The 17,482-nt window shown below is 55.0% G+C and overlaps 1 protein-coding gene across 4 annotated transcripts in view; it reads right to left on the bottom strand.

The window, feature by feature from the left end:
* Nucleotides 1-1,045: 1,045 nt before the first annotated feature.
* HDAC11 (histone deacetylase 11) overlaps nucleotides 1,046-17,482 on the bottom strand; it is a 27,450-nt gene continuing 11,013 nt past the window's right edge. For 2 of the 4 annotated variants that reach the window (XM_011950656.1, XM_011950657.1), the window contains 7 exons: nucleotides 10,725-10,841; nucleotides 9,061-9,103; nucleotides 6,672-6,748; nucleotides 5,538-5,600; nucleotides 4,453-4,549; nucleotides 3,160-3,338; nucleotides 1,046-2,964 (listed from right to left, as the gene is read on the bottom strand). In XM_011950656.1, the coding sequence (XP_011806046.1) occupies nucleotides 2,749-2,964; nucleotides 3,160-3,338; nucleotides 4,453-4,549; nucleotides 5,538-5,600; nucleotides 6,672-6,748; nucleotides 9,061-9,103; nucleotides 10,725-10,841 (792 nt within the window). In that variant the 3' untranslated portion in view covers nucleotides 1,046-2,748. The remainder of the gene's footprint in view (nucleotides 2,965-3,159; nucleotides 3,339-4,452; nucleotides 4,550-5,537; nucleotides 5,601-6,671; nucleotides 6,749-9,060; nucleotides 9,104-10,724; nucleotides 10,842-17,482) is intronic. The other 2 variants (XM_011950658.1, XM_011950659.1) reach the window with 2 other exon arrangements.

Below are 17,482 nucleotides of genomic sequence, written 5' to 3'. Positions count from 1 at the left end.
ACCCTGCGAACAGGTGCAAACACTTCACCTGGCCTCAATTCTTCTGCCTGACCTACAGGACATTCCTCCCCATCACCCTGACAGTTACTGGGAGCAGCAAAAAGCCACCCAGCATCCTGAGTGCCTTCCAGGTACTGAGGCTCTTATTCCCAGGACAAGCCCCTCCGCCAGCATCTTTATGGAAGAAACAGCTCACAGGTTCTGGAGCTGGGGCCTGGCCTCCAGTCCTCACTCCTCCACTTAGGGGCTGCGGGTGCTCAGCAAGTAACTAACCCCTTTCCTGCCTCCGCTTCTGCATCTGTGAGGTAGGCATGAAAACAGTTCTCACCTTAGAGCACCATGAAGTTCCATATGCAATTCCCAGCCAGAGTCTGGATAGGGCCTGGCCCTTAGTACCACCTGGTCAGCATCAGCCTTTATCAGTCTTCTCACACCCAGCACAGGGCCAGGTGGGACCCCAGCCTGCCACCCCACGTCCTTGTCCCTGGCACCCTGACCCTCAAGGGGCCACCCTGCCCCCCACCCAGGCTGTGCCACTCATACTGGGGATGCTCTGGTCACTCTGCCCAGCCAAGGCTCTGTCTTTCCCCCTGCCTGGATACGCCACCCTTCACCCCAGCCCAGCCTCATCTCAGGGCAGCCCATCCCTGTAAGTGCTCCAAAAGCACCCCAGGCCTAGAAGATGCCCCTTCCACCCACTGCCCTGCCAGGGCCCCCTCCTGCTGTGCAGAGCCACCATCACAGCCCAGCTGTGCCTGCCCACCTGTTCCCAGGCTGTCCCAGGCCCTGTGACCTTATCCCCCAGGGACCCTAGACCCTTCTCTGTCCAGAGAGTAACTCCCCCCACCCCACCCCACTGCCAAGTGTGAAGCAGCTGAGAACTTTTACTTTGGAATCTGGCAGAGCTGGATTCAAGCCTGGCTCTACCACTGTTGAGATCTGCTGAGAGGTGTGGCCTGGGGCAAATTTCTCACCCCTGCCAAGCCTCAGTTTCCTCATCTGTGAAATCGGAATCATTACCAACTCCACGGGACTCAGAGGGTGGAATAACACACTAGCATTTATTGAGCAGCTACCCATGTCAGGCCTTGCACTACAAGAACTTTCCATTTTCATTTCCTTCCACCCCCAGAAGATCGGGATTCTTCGCCTCCAGCACACACAGCAGCCTGGGCCAATCAAGCCTCTAGGGTTCTCTAGGAACAGAAGCTCAACAGTGACAAACCGTGTCTGTGGCTGAGCCCCAGAATTCGCTGGCCTGAGTTGGGTGTGAACGGATGTTAGGTGCCTCGAGTCAGCGACAGAGACCAACAGCAAGGGTAGGGATCTCAGAGTGCATTGTTAGAGCCTCGGGGTCTGGTCCAGGAGGCCAGCGTTGTTGACAATCTGTGATCTTGGAACCCTTCCCCTGCAGCAGAGGGAGCATGAGGGCGGGAGACAGTGGGAGCACCCCCTCACTGTGATGAACGTAAGTCCCATAGGGGGCTGATGGAGCAGGGACATCTCAGCGGACCCACTTTCCCTCCCCAGCCCCTGATTTGGTCAGGGCCACAGCTGCTGGCTAGCAGGGGTGGATGTTCCCCCGCCCACTTCCTGGAGGCCCCTGAATGTCCCCATGAGTAGGGCTGAGGAACAGGCCAGAGACCTGGCCCACCTGGGGGCCCTGGGCACGGACAGGGATTGGGGCCCAGGCACTTTGGTGAGGCCAGTGGAGGCCACAGTCCCACCCAGGGCCCTGCCCCGGCTACCTATGCTCACAACCCCCAGGCCGGATAGAGATCCTCACTGCCCTCTCTCCGGGAAACTCTGCCCCACCTCACCAGTACCTGGGTCCCTCCCTGGGCCTGGGTTCCTACAGGACCTGGCTTGGCCACCAGCCTGCATCTCTGATTTCCACCTGTGAGCCTGGCCTGCTCATGTCTCCCACCCTTCTTCTGCCCCCTCCCCACCTGGGTCAGCAGCCCCCTGGAGACAACAGGGCTGAGGTCTGTCCCTGACCTAAGAATTCCTCCCCTAAAACCTGCCCCTTGCACTGAACAGGCAAGACTACTGCTAAGGCAGTGATCCGGGGCTGCAGGCCTTCCCACCTTCACCCCCACAGAAGGGCCTGGGAAGGCAGGTCCAGACCTTGCTTTATTGAGGGGGAACTCCAGATGAGGGAACCCACCTGTACCCCTTCCTGACCGCCCCTCACATCCAGGCCCAGGGTTTCCACCTGCTGCCTGGCAACCAGGTCCACCTGGAGGCCTAGCTGCAGCACCTCCCGGGCCATCCACACCAGCACCCATAGCTCTTCAGCTCTGGGGCAAAGAGGGCAGCAAATCCCACGACCAAGGGGAGGGAGGGAGGCCAGTCAGGATGCAGGTGGAAGCTTCCTCACTCTGACCTGGGTCTGCCATTCTCAAAACCAGAACACCCCAAGCCCAGGGCCCTTGCTGTGCCTGGGACCTCGCCTGTCCTCTCCGATTCTCAGTGAACTACCTGCCTCCCTCGACCCATGGACCCGTGACTCCGTGTGGGTCCCCCTGGGACACAGGCTCTGCCTTCCGCCCCCACCCATAGAGGCCTCGAGCCCCTCTGGCTTCCAGCAGGGAAAAGTGGAGGAAGGGCCAGCTCTAGGCCCCAGCCAGGGATGGCCCTGCCCCTCCATGCTCACTGAAGGCTGCCTCCACCACCCCATGAGGTTAGAAAACAAAAAGCACTAAGGGGCGGATAGGTGGGGCCAAGTGACAGGCGGGGCAGCGAGGGTCAGGGCACTGCAGGGGGAAGCAGCGGTGTGTCTGAGTTCTGTGCTGAGACACCGGGTGACTCAGGCCCAATGAGCCCCAGGCCAAACAGATTAAGGATGGAGTCAGCAATGATGCGGGCTGTGCGCTTCTGGTACCCGCCTGAGGTCACCATAAGGATGGGCACCTGGCGGCCACGGACCATCCGGAACACCAGCTCATCCCGCTTCACAATGCCCTGTTGGGGGAAGAGGAGGGTGACTCAGGCAGGCCAGACCCCCATGGTGTCAGGAAGTCCTGCTACAGGGCCAGCCCTGCTCCAAACTGCTGTTGCTTCAGCCCATCTCCTCCCTGACATGAGGCCGACCACCTTTCCTGCTGCTGCTGAGTCCACAGAGCAGACCCTCCCACAGCCCCCAGAGTCAGGACGTACCGCTGGGCTGATGGACAGCCCCCCAAGGCGGTCCCCCTCGAGGATGTCGGTGCCTGCATTGTACACCACCACGTCGGGCAGGTGCTCCTGGAGGGATTTCTCGATGTTCCTCTCCACCTTATCCAGGTATTCATCATCCTCTGTGCCCCATTCCAGCTCCACCTTCCGCCTGATGGCCTCTGGGAGGGAGACATGGATGGCCTCAATTTATAGAGAAGGGAAACTGAGGCTCAGGACAAGACTGTGGACACCAGGCAAGACTGGAAACTGGTCTGTTGGATTCAGCACTGCTCGGTCTCATTCCACCCAAAACTAAGCTGAAAAGAGCACCAAGAGCTGCAAAAAGGGGGACTCAAAGGAGAGAAGGGGCATTGAAGCTGAGACACTGCCTTGGGGGTGTGGAGATCTGTGTAGGCAATGTAAGATTTCACTGCCTCCTGCGGGCCTTAGCTACACATGTGGACGCCCTGCCCTGCCCTTAGGCCCAGGCTCAGCACATGTGAGCTTCTGTTCAGAAACTGGTTCCTTGGGCCATACTAGCTGCTGACTTATCCACACCAGACTCACTGCAACTGGCGCAAAAATGTCCCCTACCTGTGGAGGTGGCAGCCCTGTCTTCAAATCTCATCTGAGAGTCTCTGCCTTTTCATTGATGAGTTTAATGCATTTTCATTTTAACAGTCATATGTGAATTTCTTTCTTTCTTTTCTTTTTGAGACGGAGTTTCGCTCTTGTTGCCCAGGCTGGAGTGCAATGGCGCGATCTCGGCTCACCACAACCTCCGCCTCCCAGGTTCAAGCGATTCTCCTGTCTCAGCCTCGAGTAGCTGGAATTACAGGTATGTGCCACCATGCCTGGCTAATTTTATAATTTTAGTAGAGATGGGGTTTTCTCCATGTTGGTCAGGTTGGTCTCAAACTCCTGACCTCAGGTAATCTGCCTGTCTCGGCCTCCCAAAGTGCTGGGATTATAGGCATGAGCCACCACGCCTGGCCTATGTGAATTTCTTATTTCATATTTTCAAATTTATCCTATTCTTCTTTTTTTTCCTTTCATCCTTTCTGGTTTTTTTGCCAGGCAGATGCATGTTTATTGGACAGGGTTATGTGATCTTGGGTGGGTCGAGTGACTTCTCCAGGTCTTGGTTTCCTCATCTGTAAAATGGAAAGGATCACCTCATAGGGATGCTATGAACACGCAGTGGCTTCTGCAGGACCAGCAGGCAGAAGACACTCAGGAGAGAGCCTCACCCACAAGAACACACTCAAGACGAGGGTAGGGGCAGCAGCTTACGCTTGGCAAAGCGGTCCCCGGGGTAGATGTGGCGGTTGTAGACATCCATGATGTACACACGCTTGTCGCCCATGAAGTCTCGCTCATGCCCATTGCCCTGTGGGGAGGTCACAGTAGCCGCTCTCAGGCAGGTGCCCTAGGCAAGGCTGGGGCTCCGCCACCCCCCCGCCCCACCTCAGGAAACTCATTTGCCAGGGCAGCACGGCCTGCTCTCGGGGGCAGCAGGTCTCATGGCTGTTAAGGAGCAGAGCTGGGATTCAACCTTAAAACCAGGCCCCGGCACCTTCTAGCAAGCCAGCCCTCTTAGGTTCCCCAGCAAGCCCAGCCCACCTTGAGCAAGCCCAGCCCTCTTAGGTTCCCTATCACAGGAAGAAATTCGGCTCTGCTGCCCTCTCAAGTCTGTGGTGGGACTGGTTGGGATCAGGGATGTGAAAAGCAAACTATAAAGGACTGTCCACATGTGACCTGGCTTAGGAATTCAGGGTCACAAGAACCCAAGGCAGCTCCCCAACTAGCACAAAGCCACAGCAGTAGCAGTGCGGGGGGTGCCTTCCAGAGCCCACTGGGTACCCTCCCTGTCTGACCAGAGGCACGGGCCTCATTAGCGGTCCTGAGGAGGGGGTAACCCTCTGCTTTGATGCTTTACTCCCTAGGTGCCGAGTTCTTAAATGGCAACCCCAGGTGCCCGAGCCAAGCCATGAGTGTGGGCATCCACCCGAGGGGCAGGTCGCCAGTGCTCAGCAGCTCTGGGCAGAGGGCAGTGCCCCAAATTATTCATAAGCAATGGGGACCCACAGCAGAGCTCTGCACACGAGAGCAGTCCCATCAGAGTGGGCTTCAGGAAGAGCCTCATGCTCATGTGGCGGCAGTTAGGAGGAGGGAGGGAGGACCCTCAGGAGCAATGGGGAGGACCTACTGTCCTGGACAGAGCGACAAAGACAGACCCTGCATTTGTAGCCCGCAAGACAGAAGACAGAAGCCGTGAGAGCTGTGGGGACATGAGGAAGAGACTCTCCTGGCCCAGGGAGATTCTGGAACTGGGGGTGGCAGGTCCCCCAAGAGTCCAGCCCCTGCAGAGCACTCACCTGATGGGCATCAAGATCAATGATGGTAGCCCTGGAGATGCCCTCCACACGCTCAAACAGAAACTGCCAGGGAGGAGAGGGTAGATGTGAGGACCTGGAGAGGCCAAAGGGCCCAGCCCTACAGCAACTCCCTGGCGAGGGGCAGGGCGGGGGGCCTAATGCTTGTGGGTATCAGGCCACCCAGCAAAGATGTCACTTGCCAGGGAGAGCTGTGCAGCACCAGCTGTGGGGCTCCATGTGTGCATGCAGGAGGTGGTCAGGGAAGGCTCCCTGGAGGAGGGAGCATGTCCTGTACCCTGAAGGGTCATAGGTCAGGAGGTAAATGGGTCACTCAGGCCCTGCATTTTCCCAGATTCCCTAGGAAATGTGTAGGGGTTAAGGAGAGAATCCCCACAGCCCTGGGACTTCATTCCCCAACCTCTGCCTCATCCTACAAGGCCAAGTCCTAAATGCCCCCTCTTCCAGGAAGCCTCCATTCCCTCCTCCCCAGGAAGGTCTCCTGTGCTTCCCCCTTCTTCTAATGGCCTGCCTCCCCCATCAGTCTATGTGCCCCGTGAAAGCAGGGACACATAGGAATAGGTCAGCCTGTTCCTGATGCCCAGCACGAGGCCAGGCACAGAGTGGCAGCGGAGTTGTGGGGCCCCACAGATCAGAGACCAGCACCAGTTCTGCCCCTGCTAGCTGCATGTCCTCACCTCTGTGGGCCCCGTCTGTCTGCAAGGATTCAGGGAGTAAGTCCTGGAGCACAGCGCGGGCTGGAGTATGCAGAAGTGCCAGCTGCTATCAGCACCATCATTCTTTCCACTCCCTACTCCCTTTGCCAGCCATGCCCTTCTTCCTACAACTTAATATGTGGCTATACAGCAGATCCTGGCCCTGTCTAGACCCTTGGCTCTGTGGGAGGCTGGAATAACTCCCTTCCACCACAGGCAACCCTTCTAAGCAACATGGAAGAAGAGCAAGTGTCAGATCTAGATTCGGTTCCAGCCTGGCTGAGCAATCCAGACAAGCCCCCTCCCTGCTCCAGCATAGGCCCCTTGTCTATAATTCAGGGTGAGCACAGTTCGTTTGGAGCTGTGGGGAGGATTCCAGGAGGGCTCTTGGAGGCGAGAACCCACATGCTTATAGACACACCTTGATGGCGAGTGTGATGTCCGCATAGGCACAGAAGCCCCCGCCACGGTCGCTGGAGCAGTGGTGGAAGCCACCCCCTGCAGAAGGGCAGAGAGCGGTGCTGCTCAGGGCCAGGCTCCCAGGCTCAGTCCAGGAGCTCCTCCAGCCCTTCACCTCCCCCAGCATCCTCCCTGCTCAGCTCTCAGGGACCGGCACCTCGGACTCTGGGTGGGCAAACTGAGCTGAGTGCCAGGGCATGTCACCATCCCCAGGCCAGAAGGCAGCCACGTCTTCAGGGTGTCGCCAGCAAGTCCCCAGTGCCACTCACACCCCCAAGCAACAGAGAGCTCATCATTCCTGAGGCAGAAAGCTGCTTCTTGTCCCCACCAAGCTGGGCCTGCCTCCATGTGGCTCCCCAAACCAGGAAGGAGTGGTGGCATGGGGGCCACGCGGATTCTGCCAGTGGCCAAACGGATGGTCAGAAAGGGCACCCTCTGCTAGTCATGACTGCCTACAACCACGAGGAGGGCCCTAGAGCCCGGGATCTATCACCCCTCAACCCTGAGACACAGCCTCAGAGTCCCAGGGCCCACAGAGACCCCTTCCCCTGCAGTCCCTGGGATAGCCTGAATTGCAGGGGCCCTCTGAAGTTGAGCCCAACAACTGCTCCATCAGACAGTGTGCAGCTGGCCCCATGGATACCAGGAACTTGCCTCTCCCACCCCCCAGGAGGCTATTGTTGGCTCATAATGATGAGACGACAGCCACAGTGAACACCTGACTGAGCACTGAGCTTGCTGAAGATTCCCTCCAGCCCTACAAGGGGCATTAGTATCACCATCCCCATTTCACAGATGAGGAGACTGAGCCACAGAGGAGGTCAGCAACTTGCCCAGGGTCACACAGTCAGGTAATGGCAGAACCAGGATCAAACCTAGGGTGGATCGGGATCCAGGCTCTTAACCTCTACCAGGCAGTAACACCTGCCATGGGGAGGGCCATCCGGGCCCTCCTGGGAACCCTGCTGTAGACATGCAGGGCACAAATCACTCCCATATCTGACATGGGATCCTTGTCTAAGGAGGTCCCCGGCTGGCTCCCCAGCCCTGCCTTTGCACACTTTCAGTGGCAGGGAGCTTCCTCCCTTCCAGAGAGCCTGTGCCATCCCTGGGCAGCTCAGCATGGTCTGAAGGCTGCCTTGTGTCTTCCCTGAAGGACTCCACCTGTGTCCTGGGGCCCAGGACAGCCCACAGAGGCTTGGTCATGTTGGGTTGGGTACAGCAGAGTACCATAACATCACCACTATGCCAGACCTAATGCTAACCAAGCCCCTAGAGAGTGGGGCTCCCCCTAACTGTGCAGTGGCCCAGGGTGGCCTCTCCCTTGCAGAGTTCACAGCCAAAGGCTGAGGGACCCTGCTTTAGGGCTCTACACAAGCCAGTAGGCATCTCTCCATGTCCATTTCCTCATCAGTGAGACAGGCCTGACAATTATGCTCAGCTCAAATAAGAGTCTGGGTGAAGGCCGGGCATGGTGGCTCATGCCTGTAATCTTAGCACTTTGGAAGGTCAAGACAGGCGTATCACCCAAGGTCAAGAGTTCAAGACCCAGCCTGACCAACATGGAGAAATCCCATCTCTACTAAAAATACAAAATTAGCCGGGCGTGGTGGTGCATGCCTGTAATCTCAGCTACTCAGGAGGCTGAGGCAGAAGAATTGCTTGAACCTGGGAGGCGGAGGTTGCCGTGAGCTGAGATCATGCCATTGCTCTCCAATCTGGACAACAAGAGTGAAATTCCATCTCAAAAAAAAAAGAGTCTGGTGAAAAAGAGCTTTCCAAATGTCAAGTGCTGTGCCTACAGGAGGGACGATGACAGGGACAAGGGAGACTCGCGTGCAGCCCTCCCATGAGCCAATCTTGTGGGAGAGTCAAGGGGGCTAGGGAGCATGGGCCCTCCAGACCCTTGAGAAGATGGTGGTATTGACCCTGGGTGTGCTCACCCAACCCAACATGACCAAGCCTCTGTGGACTGTCTTGGGCCCCAGGACACAGGTGGAGTCCTTCACGGAAGACACAAGGCAGGCTTCAGACCATGCTGAGCTGCCCAGGGATGGCACAGGCTCTCTGGAAGGGAGGAAGCTCCCTGCCACTGGAAGTGTGCAAACGCGGGGCTGGGGAGCCACCCGGGGACCTCTTTAGACAAGGATCCCACGTCAGATGGAGGCACTGGTCAGTCTCTCCCAGGTACTAGGAGGCTACATATCAACCTCCAGGCCACTTGACTAGGGAACACCAGAGCTTCTGAATTCACAGCTGCCACCTCCAGGATCCTCCTGCCCTCCTCCAGCCCCCTTTCAGGCCAGTTCCACCAATGGTTGGACATTTCTGAGGACATTCCCAGCACTCACCCACGTTGATGGCCCAGCCTCGCTCCACGGCCAGCTTCCCCGCCTTTGGAGACAAGCAGAGGGTGAGTGGGCACAGGCAGTGCATCTTCCACTCATTCATTCACTGATTCATGCACTCATTCCATAAACACTGCTTCTAGCCAGCCCTGGGGGAAGGATGAGCTGAGCTACAAGGTAGGGGTATAGAAGGAACTCCCTACCCCAAGCAACAGTCCAGGAAGTAAGTGCCAGGTTGGCTGGCATATGAGATGTACAGTGCATAAGCACCTTTGCAATTGTGCAAGGAAACTGGAAAACATAAAAGTACTTATCATCCATCACATATGAGCTGACAATAATTTTGACGTGGCTTTCAAAGGGAAAACAGGCAAAGTTTTGCTCATAGAAATATAGTAGACTGGGCCAGGCACAGTGGCTCATGCCTGTAATCCCAGCACTTTGGCAGGCCAAGGCAGGTGAATCACTTGAGGTCAGGAGTTCAAGACCAGCCTGGCCAACATGGTGAAACCCTGTCTCTACTAAAAATACAAAAATTAGCCAGGCGGGTTGGTGTGTGCCTGTAATCCCAGCTACTTGGGAGGCTGAAGCAGGAGAATCACTTGAACCCAGGAGGCAGAGGTTGCAGTGAGCCAAGATCACACCACTGCACTCCAGCCTGGGGGACAGAGCAGGACTCTGTCTCAAAAAAACAAGCAAAAGAAATATAGTAGACTGAATACTGAAATCTTCTAGGAAATCATAGTTTTGGGGATGGGCAGTAATATTCTACTAAGCTAAAAAAAAAGTACAAATTTACAAAGATAACAAAACTGTAGGGAATCAGTAGGTAGTGATCCAGGGCTGGGTTAGATCCTCATACATTTGCATGTGAAACATTCCTCTATCTGCAAATAACTAGGCACATTTTTTTAAAAAACCACACACACAATGTAAAACCTAATTTTGCTGCAGGGATTTTTTGTTGCCACACCCACGGTGGGGGAGAGGTGGAGCCTTATTCATCACTGAAGCCATGGAGGATCAGTTCTCCATCTTAATTTTGGGTGCATTAGGGCTGGGCGTGGTGGCTCAAAGCCTGTAATCCCAGTACTTTGGGAGGCCAAGGCAAGTGGATCATTTGAGGTCAGGAGTTCGAGACCAGCCTGGCCAACATGGTGAAACCCTATCTCTACTAAAAATACAAAAATTAGCTGGGCATGGTGGTGCACACCTGTAGTCCCAGCTACTCAGGAGTCTGAGGCAAGAGAATCGCTTGAACCTAGGAGGCAGGGGCTGCAGTGATCCGAGATCATGCCACTGCACTCCAGCCTGGGCAACAGAGCGAGACTCTACTCAAAAAAAATAAAAAATTGGCGGGGGGAGGGGGGTGTGCATTAGAGCCATAGTGCTAGGGTATCCGCTTTGGTGGGTGGAGAGATATATTTTATACTAGCAGTTACGGTAACCAATAGGAGGTCATAGGAGAAGGAATGATGAGAATTCTAATGTCCCAAGATGTGGAAAAAAGGCTTTTGGAGAAAGGGTCATTGTTGCCGAGCCTTGAGGAATATTTAGGATTCTGTTCAACTACTAAGTGGGAGGAGGGCATTCCAGGGCAAAGGAAGTGAGAAGGACCATGCGCTATGGGAGCCCCCAGCCCGGCCATGCCCCCCCACCCCACCTACCATTATGGTTCCTCCTGTCTGGGTCCGAAGGGGCCTCAGCACCTTCCTCTGCACAAGGAAGTTGGGGAGGAAGATAACAGGGGGGATTTCTGTGATGGTAGCAACAGCAAAGGACCACTGCGGAAAAAGACAGGGGCTGTTGGCCTCCGCTGCCCCACCCCGAGGCAACCCGTGAGAAATCAGATCCCCAGGAAATGCCTTCAGGACAGTTTCCAGGTGCCCTTGGATGAACTCCCTGGTCAAGCACACTTCCTTTGGTAGAAATGAGAGCCAGAGCCACAACCCTACCAGGCTCCTGACAAGCTCTGGGCTCAGTAAAGAGCAGTTTGCACAATGCGTTTCTTAAAGCTAGTCGGCCAGGGTTCCTCAGTGTTCTGAGGCCCTTGGCTGCCCTCTTGTGCCCAGAACAGGAGCTGCAGAGGGCTCCAAGTCAGCAGCGCAGGCTGCTGCTTTGGGATAACAAATTGGTCTAGACCATCCACTGTACAGAAGGGGACACTGAGGCCCAGGCAGTGAGAATCTTCCCAAGGCCACACAATGAGTCACTGACAGAGCTGGGATGGCAGCCCTGGCCTCTTGCTCGCACTGCATTGCCTCTTCGTCCATTGGGAATCAGACCTTCCTGGCAAAAGGGAGGCACTACCCTCATCTCCAGCTGCTAGGGCTGGGGGGTCTAGGGTACCTGAAAGGTATCAGCACTAAGATCAGGTCAGAGTGTGTCCTGTGACCTCCAAGTCCACCAGGTAAACATCCCTGGCACTGGCTGCCCACTTGCACCCAAACCCCAAGCCATCTCCTGGCTGAAAATGCATCCCTGCTCCCCACCCACGTGAGGCAGAGCCTCTCACTTTGGAAATATTTACTAAGTGTCTGCTAGGTGCTCCAGGTGGGCACTGGCGGGCCCATTCTCATGCCAGGACACTTGCAGGCACTTATTTGCAGTGTGATGAGTGTGGTGATGAGGAGGAGAACTGGGTGGGGGTTATTAGAGAGGCTTTCTGGAGGCGGTGGCATCTGTGGGAGGTGAAGAGCGAATAGGAGTTATCCAGGTGCAGAGGTCAAGGGAAAACGGTAACTGGGCAGAGAAGTGAGTCCGTGATCCAGAGAAGGTGGGTGCAGCTGGAACAGGGCAGGCTGCTGAGCTTATCACACAGGGCCTGGTCTGCTAGCACAGGCTCACACATTGTTGTCAGAGTAGTAGGGAGCCATAGATGGTGCTGTCTCAAGCTGCTCTAGCTGCAGCAAGGAGAACCAATTAGGAGAACAAGGATAGAGAAGCAGCAGCCCCAGGGAGGAAGTGTGAGATAAGAAGGGTCTGGGGTGGTAAGAGGGGCAGGTGTTAGCCGGCAGCATGTGGGGACAAGGGGTGGAGGGCTCAGGTGTCGAGTCTGGGGCCTGTGAGGGTAATGGCACTCAGAGGTGAACCTGAAGCAGGGTACAGAGATGGCACTAGGTTCTGCTCTCCATGGGCCAAGTCAGCCCCTGGGGCAGCCAGGTGAGCCAGCTGAGGTTTAAGTGAGGCTGGAGCTCAGAACAGGGGTGGGAGAGTGGGAGGTGAAGGGCTGGATTGGGACTGCAGGATTCCCACGCTGAAGGGCAAGGCCCAGACAGAGAACCCCTGGGGACAATCAAGGGCTTCCCTGGGACAGGCTGAGGCTTGGAAAGACCTGAGGTGCAGTGCTCAGGAGGCCAGGTGGAGAGAGGGTGACTGGAAGGAGCAGGTGGAGGGAGGCACCAAAGCTGCAGAGACAGTCCATGAGAGGAAAGTGGGAAGTGTGGCCATTGCGTTCGCCAACCAGGAGGAGGAGTTCTAGGATGAGAGAAATATGAGCATGTTCAATGACGGAGAGCAGGCAGCAGGGAGGGAGAGGGTGGCTAGGGATGGGGTGTGATGGCAGAGTGGGGACAAACCTCAGAGGGCCAGGAGGTGCTGTAGCCAGGCCGCTTGGGGCCGGACAAGAGGCAGGACACACCCTAGGTCAGGCCCCAGGGGGGGCCTCATGGTTTAGGCCCTGGCCACCAGGGGAGACCTCCTGTCATGGTCCTAGGGATGCCAGGCACCAGGCTGCTGGGGAATGCCCGTGGCCACCGGCCTAGGCCGGTAAGGGCAGCTGAAGGCAGGGGAAGCTGGCATCACTCCCTTACTCTGGTAGAGAAGCCAGTGAGCAGGGTCTCACTCGTGGTCGGGAAGGAGAGGTGCCCATGGGGCACCACTTCCACAAGCCCAGGCCCTCTGGCTGTAACATGGAGGTATCGCAGGGCCTGGGAAGGGGTGAGAGTGTAAGCTGGGACCAGCACAGCTGGACAGTTGCAGGACACACCCATGAGTGTGTGTATGTATGTGCATGTGTGTTGTGTATACGTGTGTGCACAGGTATGTCCGTGTGTGTGTGCATGCATGTGTGATGCGGGACAGACCCAGAGAAGGAAGGTCCCTGCCTGAGGTCATCAGCTCCTCTTGTTCACCACACTCATCCCACTGCCCAGCACGGGTCCCACATGTGGCCGACATGGAATCACAGTTTTCCATGAATGAATGAGCAAACAAATGAGCTGCTGAAGGAGCACATGGAGTCACAGCCTCCCTCCCTCCCTGGGAAGCCAGCAGGGGACAGAGACTGGAAGACAACGCAGCCGAGAGCCCAGCATGGACACCAACCACGAGAAAGGCATTCTCTCATGTGCTCCACAGCCATGGGTCTCGCACAGCACTCCTCGAGAAGGCTTCCACTGGCAAGTCGTTTGGGAAGCACCCACTGGCAAGTCTTTTGGGAAGCACCAGCTTATGCCACCTGCCTCCTGGAGATTCGCAGCGCACCCTAGCAAGCTAAAGGCTCTGAGAAGTTCTGCAGCAAATAATCCATTCTAACTTTGCTCCCCTAAGATGTCAGGAAGTCTGCCTGCCCTCTTTGCTTTTTAAGTCACACACACTAACCTTCTGCAAAACTGCAGTGGTATGGGACACACTTGAGAACCTCAAAGAGGTTCCTTGGTATCCTCCACAGACTGGGCCTGACCTGGTCCAGGGGCCAGGTGCAGCCACCCAGGAGCATGCGTGGGACCTGGCCAGCGGGACCAGCCCCCACAGGAGAAAGTATTTGTGTTTGCTGTGCCAACATTCCTGGGAGATGAGCCCCTCGGCAGAGCAGCAGGCTTTGGGCAGTGAAGAGGAGGCTGGCACTTGGGCCTTCTCCTGGTGCAGCAGTGGTTTCTGCACAAGGCAGTGATGTGGTTACCAACACCCTAGACCAGCACCATCCAATCCACTGGCTGCCAACCACAGGCGGCTACTTACAAATGATTGTAAATTCATCGAAATTTTTAAAATTCAAGTTTTGTTCCTCAGTTACACTCTCCATATTTCAAGAGCCATGTGTGGCCAGTGGCAACTGGACTGCACAGAGCAGGTCTGAGCATTTCCATCATTGCAGAAGGTTCCACAGGGCAGCACCGCTCTAGGAAAAACCACCCATCAGTGGCCAAGGTGAGAAATAAACAGAGCGGATGGGGTGGATTAGTGGCGGGGCCCTGGGTGAGAGGAGGAGAGGGAAGAGGGCCTGGGCTAGAGCAGGCTCTGTATGGTCAGAGGAGGTGGCAGGTAGGAGGAGCTCAGGGCACCACCAGGTGACATCTGGAAATTCACTTTCTGACCAACATTCTAGGAATAGTCCTGGAGGGAGCTGGGGATGGGGCGGGTGGAGGGTGCAGCGCTGCTGACAGATACCTTATCTGGGATGTGCAGCAGGCTGCAGTGGGATTGCCCAGATCTGCCAGCAGGTCAGGCTCCCTGATAGTCTCGCCCTGGGCAAGGGCACTGTGGGTGAGGCTAGGACTGGTGTGGACAGGCTCAGAAGTTCCCCAGAGTCAAACGGGTCCAAGTCTGGGTTCTGCCACTGGGTATGTGAATTTAGACTTCACTTCTCTGTGCCTCTGTCTCATCTATAAAACAAGGCTTTGGATGAGGACTTAGAGGTGGAAACCAGTCAGAGAGGCCTGTCCTTGCCATTTAATCTAAAATACCCCCACCCAGCCAGGCTTGGTGGTTTACGCCTATAATCCCAGCACTTTGGGAGGCTGAGGCAGGTGGATCACTTGAGGTCCAGAGTTCGTGACCAGCCTGGCCAACATGGTGAAATCTGGTCTCCATTAAAAACACAAAAATTAGCCGGGCATGGTGGTGGTTGCCTGTAATCCCAACTACTCAGGAGGCTCAGGCAGCAGAATCGCTTGAACCGGAGGGCGGAGGTTGCAGTGAGACGCGATCACGCCACTGCACTCCAGCCTGGGTGACAGAGTGAAAGTCTGTCTCAATAACATAACATAACATAACATAACATAACATAACATAACATAACATAACATAACATAACAAACATAACATAACATACCCTCACCCAGGGCCCTCTGGAGCCCACACCTTGGCTTCGTCTTCCCAGATAGCACTTTTCTCCTTGAGGCTACAGACTGTCCTGATTAGTATCTATCTCCCTCAAAAGGATGCCAGCTCCAGGAGGACAGCATGCGTCTGCTTACTGCTGTGCAGGCAGTGCTGAGGCCACGCCTGGCACACAGTAGGTGCTGGCCATGCATGCCATTGATTCCCTTTTCTGGCTGGTGCACCAGAGCCCCTCTCCTGACGGAGGCCACCTCACCTGCACCATCCCGGGAGAGCCATGACTGACAAGGGCCTGTAAGAGCCAGGCCACATGCTTCTGGGCAGGGCAACCCTGTGGTGACATTCACACCCCAGAGCTCTCCGTGGAATCAAGCTGAGGCCACACCTCCAAACCCACATCTGTACCTAGCTGCTCACTCTGCCCGCTCCACACTGCCTGTGCCTCTTGCAGATTTCATCTGAAATCACCTGCACCATCTCAGACTCTGCTTCCAGGGGTGTGGTTCTCAGACCAGCAGCATCATAGCACTTGAGAATGTGTTAGCAATGCAGATTCCCAGTCTCTACCCAAGACAACCTGGTCAGAAACTCTGGGAGGGGCCCAGCCGTCTTCTGGAACAAGCCCTCCAGGTGTTTCGGATACTTGCTTGGGTTTGAGAGCCACCATTCTAGGGGATCCGACCTAAGGCAGTGCTGGGTGAATGAGCACACTACATGAGCATGGGAGGTCTGCCCCAGACTGATGCCACCACCCGCCAAAGGGCATGGCCTGCATGTGGCCAGCTGTCAGGGCCCCCATAACACATCAGCCTCTGAGGGACCCCACAGAGAGCAGGACATGACTGGGCTGGCCACACCTCTGGTACCTACTGCCCCATCCACTCAGCTCCACAGGCCTCCACCTTCCAGACACGTGGTTTCCTCAGGCGGACCCCCTACCCTCAGAGGTACAAACCAAGAACTGCTCTCAGAGAAGAGCTAGGCTGCAACCTTTCTAGGGCCCCCACTGTTTGCTTTAGGTGGGTCCTTTCTACCAGTAGAAGGGGAGCAAAAGCAGAGAAGGGGAAAACACGATCTCTCAGTTGATGCACAAAAAGCCTTTGACAAAATTCAACAGCCTTTTGTGATAAAATCACTCAACAAACTAGGAACAGAAGGGAACTCCCTCAACATGATAAAAGGCATTAAAAAATGTAACCCCGCAGCTGACATTATATTCAACCATAAAAGATTGAAAGATCAGGAATAAGACAAGGATGACTGTTCCACTACTGCTATTTAACACAGCACTGGAAGTTCTGATCAGAGGAAATAGTCAAGAAAAAGTAATAAAAGCCATCCAGATTGGAAAGGAAGCTACCTCTCTTCACAGACAGTATGATGTTACATATAGAAGATCCTAAAGAATACACACACACACACACACACACACACATACAACTATTAAAGCTAAGAAACAGGCCAGGCACAGTGGCTCATGCCTGTAATACCAGCACTTTGGGAGGCTGAGGTGGGCGGATCATGAGGTCAAGAGATCAAGACCATCCTGGCCAACATAACATGGTGAAACCCCATCTCTACTAAAAATACAAAAATTAGCTGGGCGTGGTGGCGTGGTGGCGTGCACCTGCAGTCCCAGCTACTCGGGAGGCTGAGGCAGGAGAATCGCTTGAACTGGGAAGGTGGAGGTTGCAGTGAGCCAAGATCATGCCACTGCACTCTAGCCTGGTGACAGAGTGAGACTCCATCTAAAAAAAAAAGCTAAGAAACAAATTCAGCAAAGTTGTAGGATACAAGATCAACACACAAAAATCAGTTGTGTATCCTAGCAATGAACAATCTTAAAAGGAAATAGAAACAATTTCATTTATAATAACATCAAAAAGAATAAAATGCATGGGAATAGATTTAACCAAGATTTGTCCATTGAAAGCTACAAAACATTGCTGAAAAAAATTAAAGACATACATAAATGGAAAGACATCCCATGTTCACGGATTGAAAGACTGATTACTGTTAAGATGGCAAAACTCCCCAAAGCAATTTACTCAATGCAATTCCTATCAAAACCCCAATGGCCTTTTTTGCAAAAAATGGAAGTTGATGCTATAATTCACATGGAATCTCAAGGGACCTCAAATAGCCAAAACCATCTTGAAAAAGAACAAAGTTGGCCAGGCACAGTGGCTCACACCTGTAATCCCAGCACTTTGGGAGGCAGAGACAGAGGTGGACAGATTACGAGGTTAGGAGTTCAAGACCAGCCTGACCAACATGGTGAAACCTCATCTCTACAAAAATAGAAAGAGTTAGCCGTGTGTAGTGGCACACACCTGTAGTCCCAGCTACCTGGGAGGCTGAG

This window comes from Colobus angolensis, unplaced genomic scaffold (assembly GCF_000951035.1).
Source record: "Colobus angolensis palliatus isolate OR3802 unplaced genomic scaffold, Cang.pa_1.0 Scaffold31, whole genome shotgun sequence".
Classification (NCBI taxonomy): Eukaryota; Metazoa; Chordata; class Mammalia; order Primates; family Cercopithecidae; genus Colobus; species Colobus angolensis.
The sequence above is the reverse complement of the archived record's forward strand: the minus strand, read 5'-3'. Positions and strand labels throughout refer to the sequence as shown.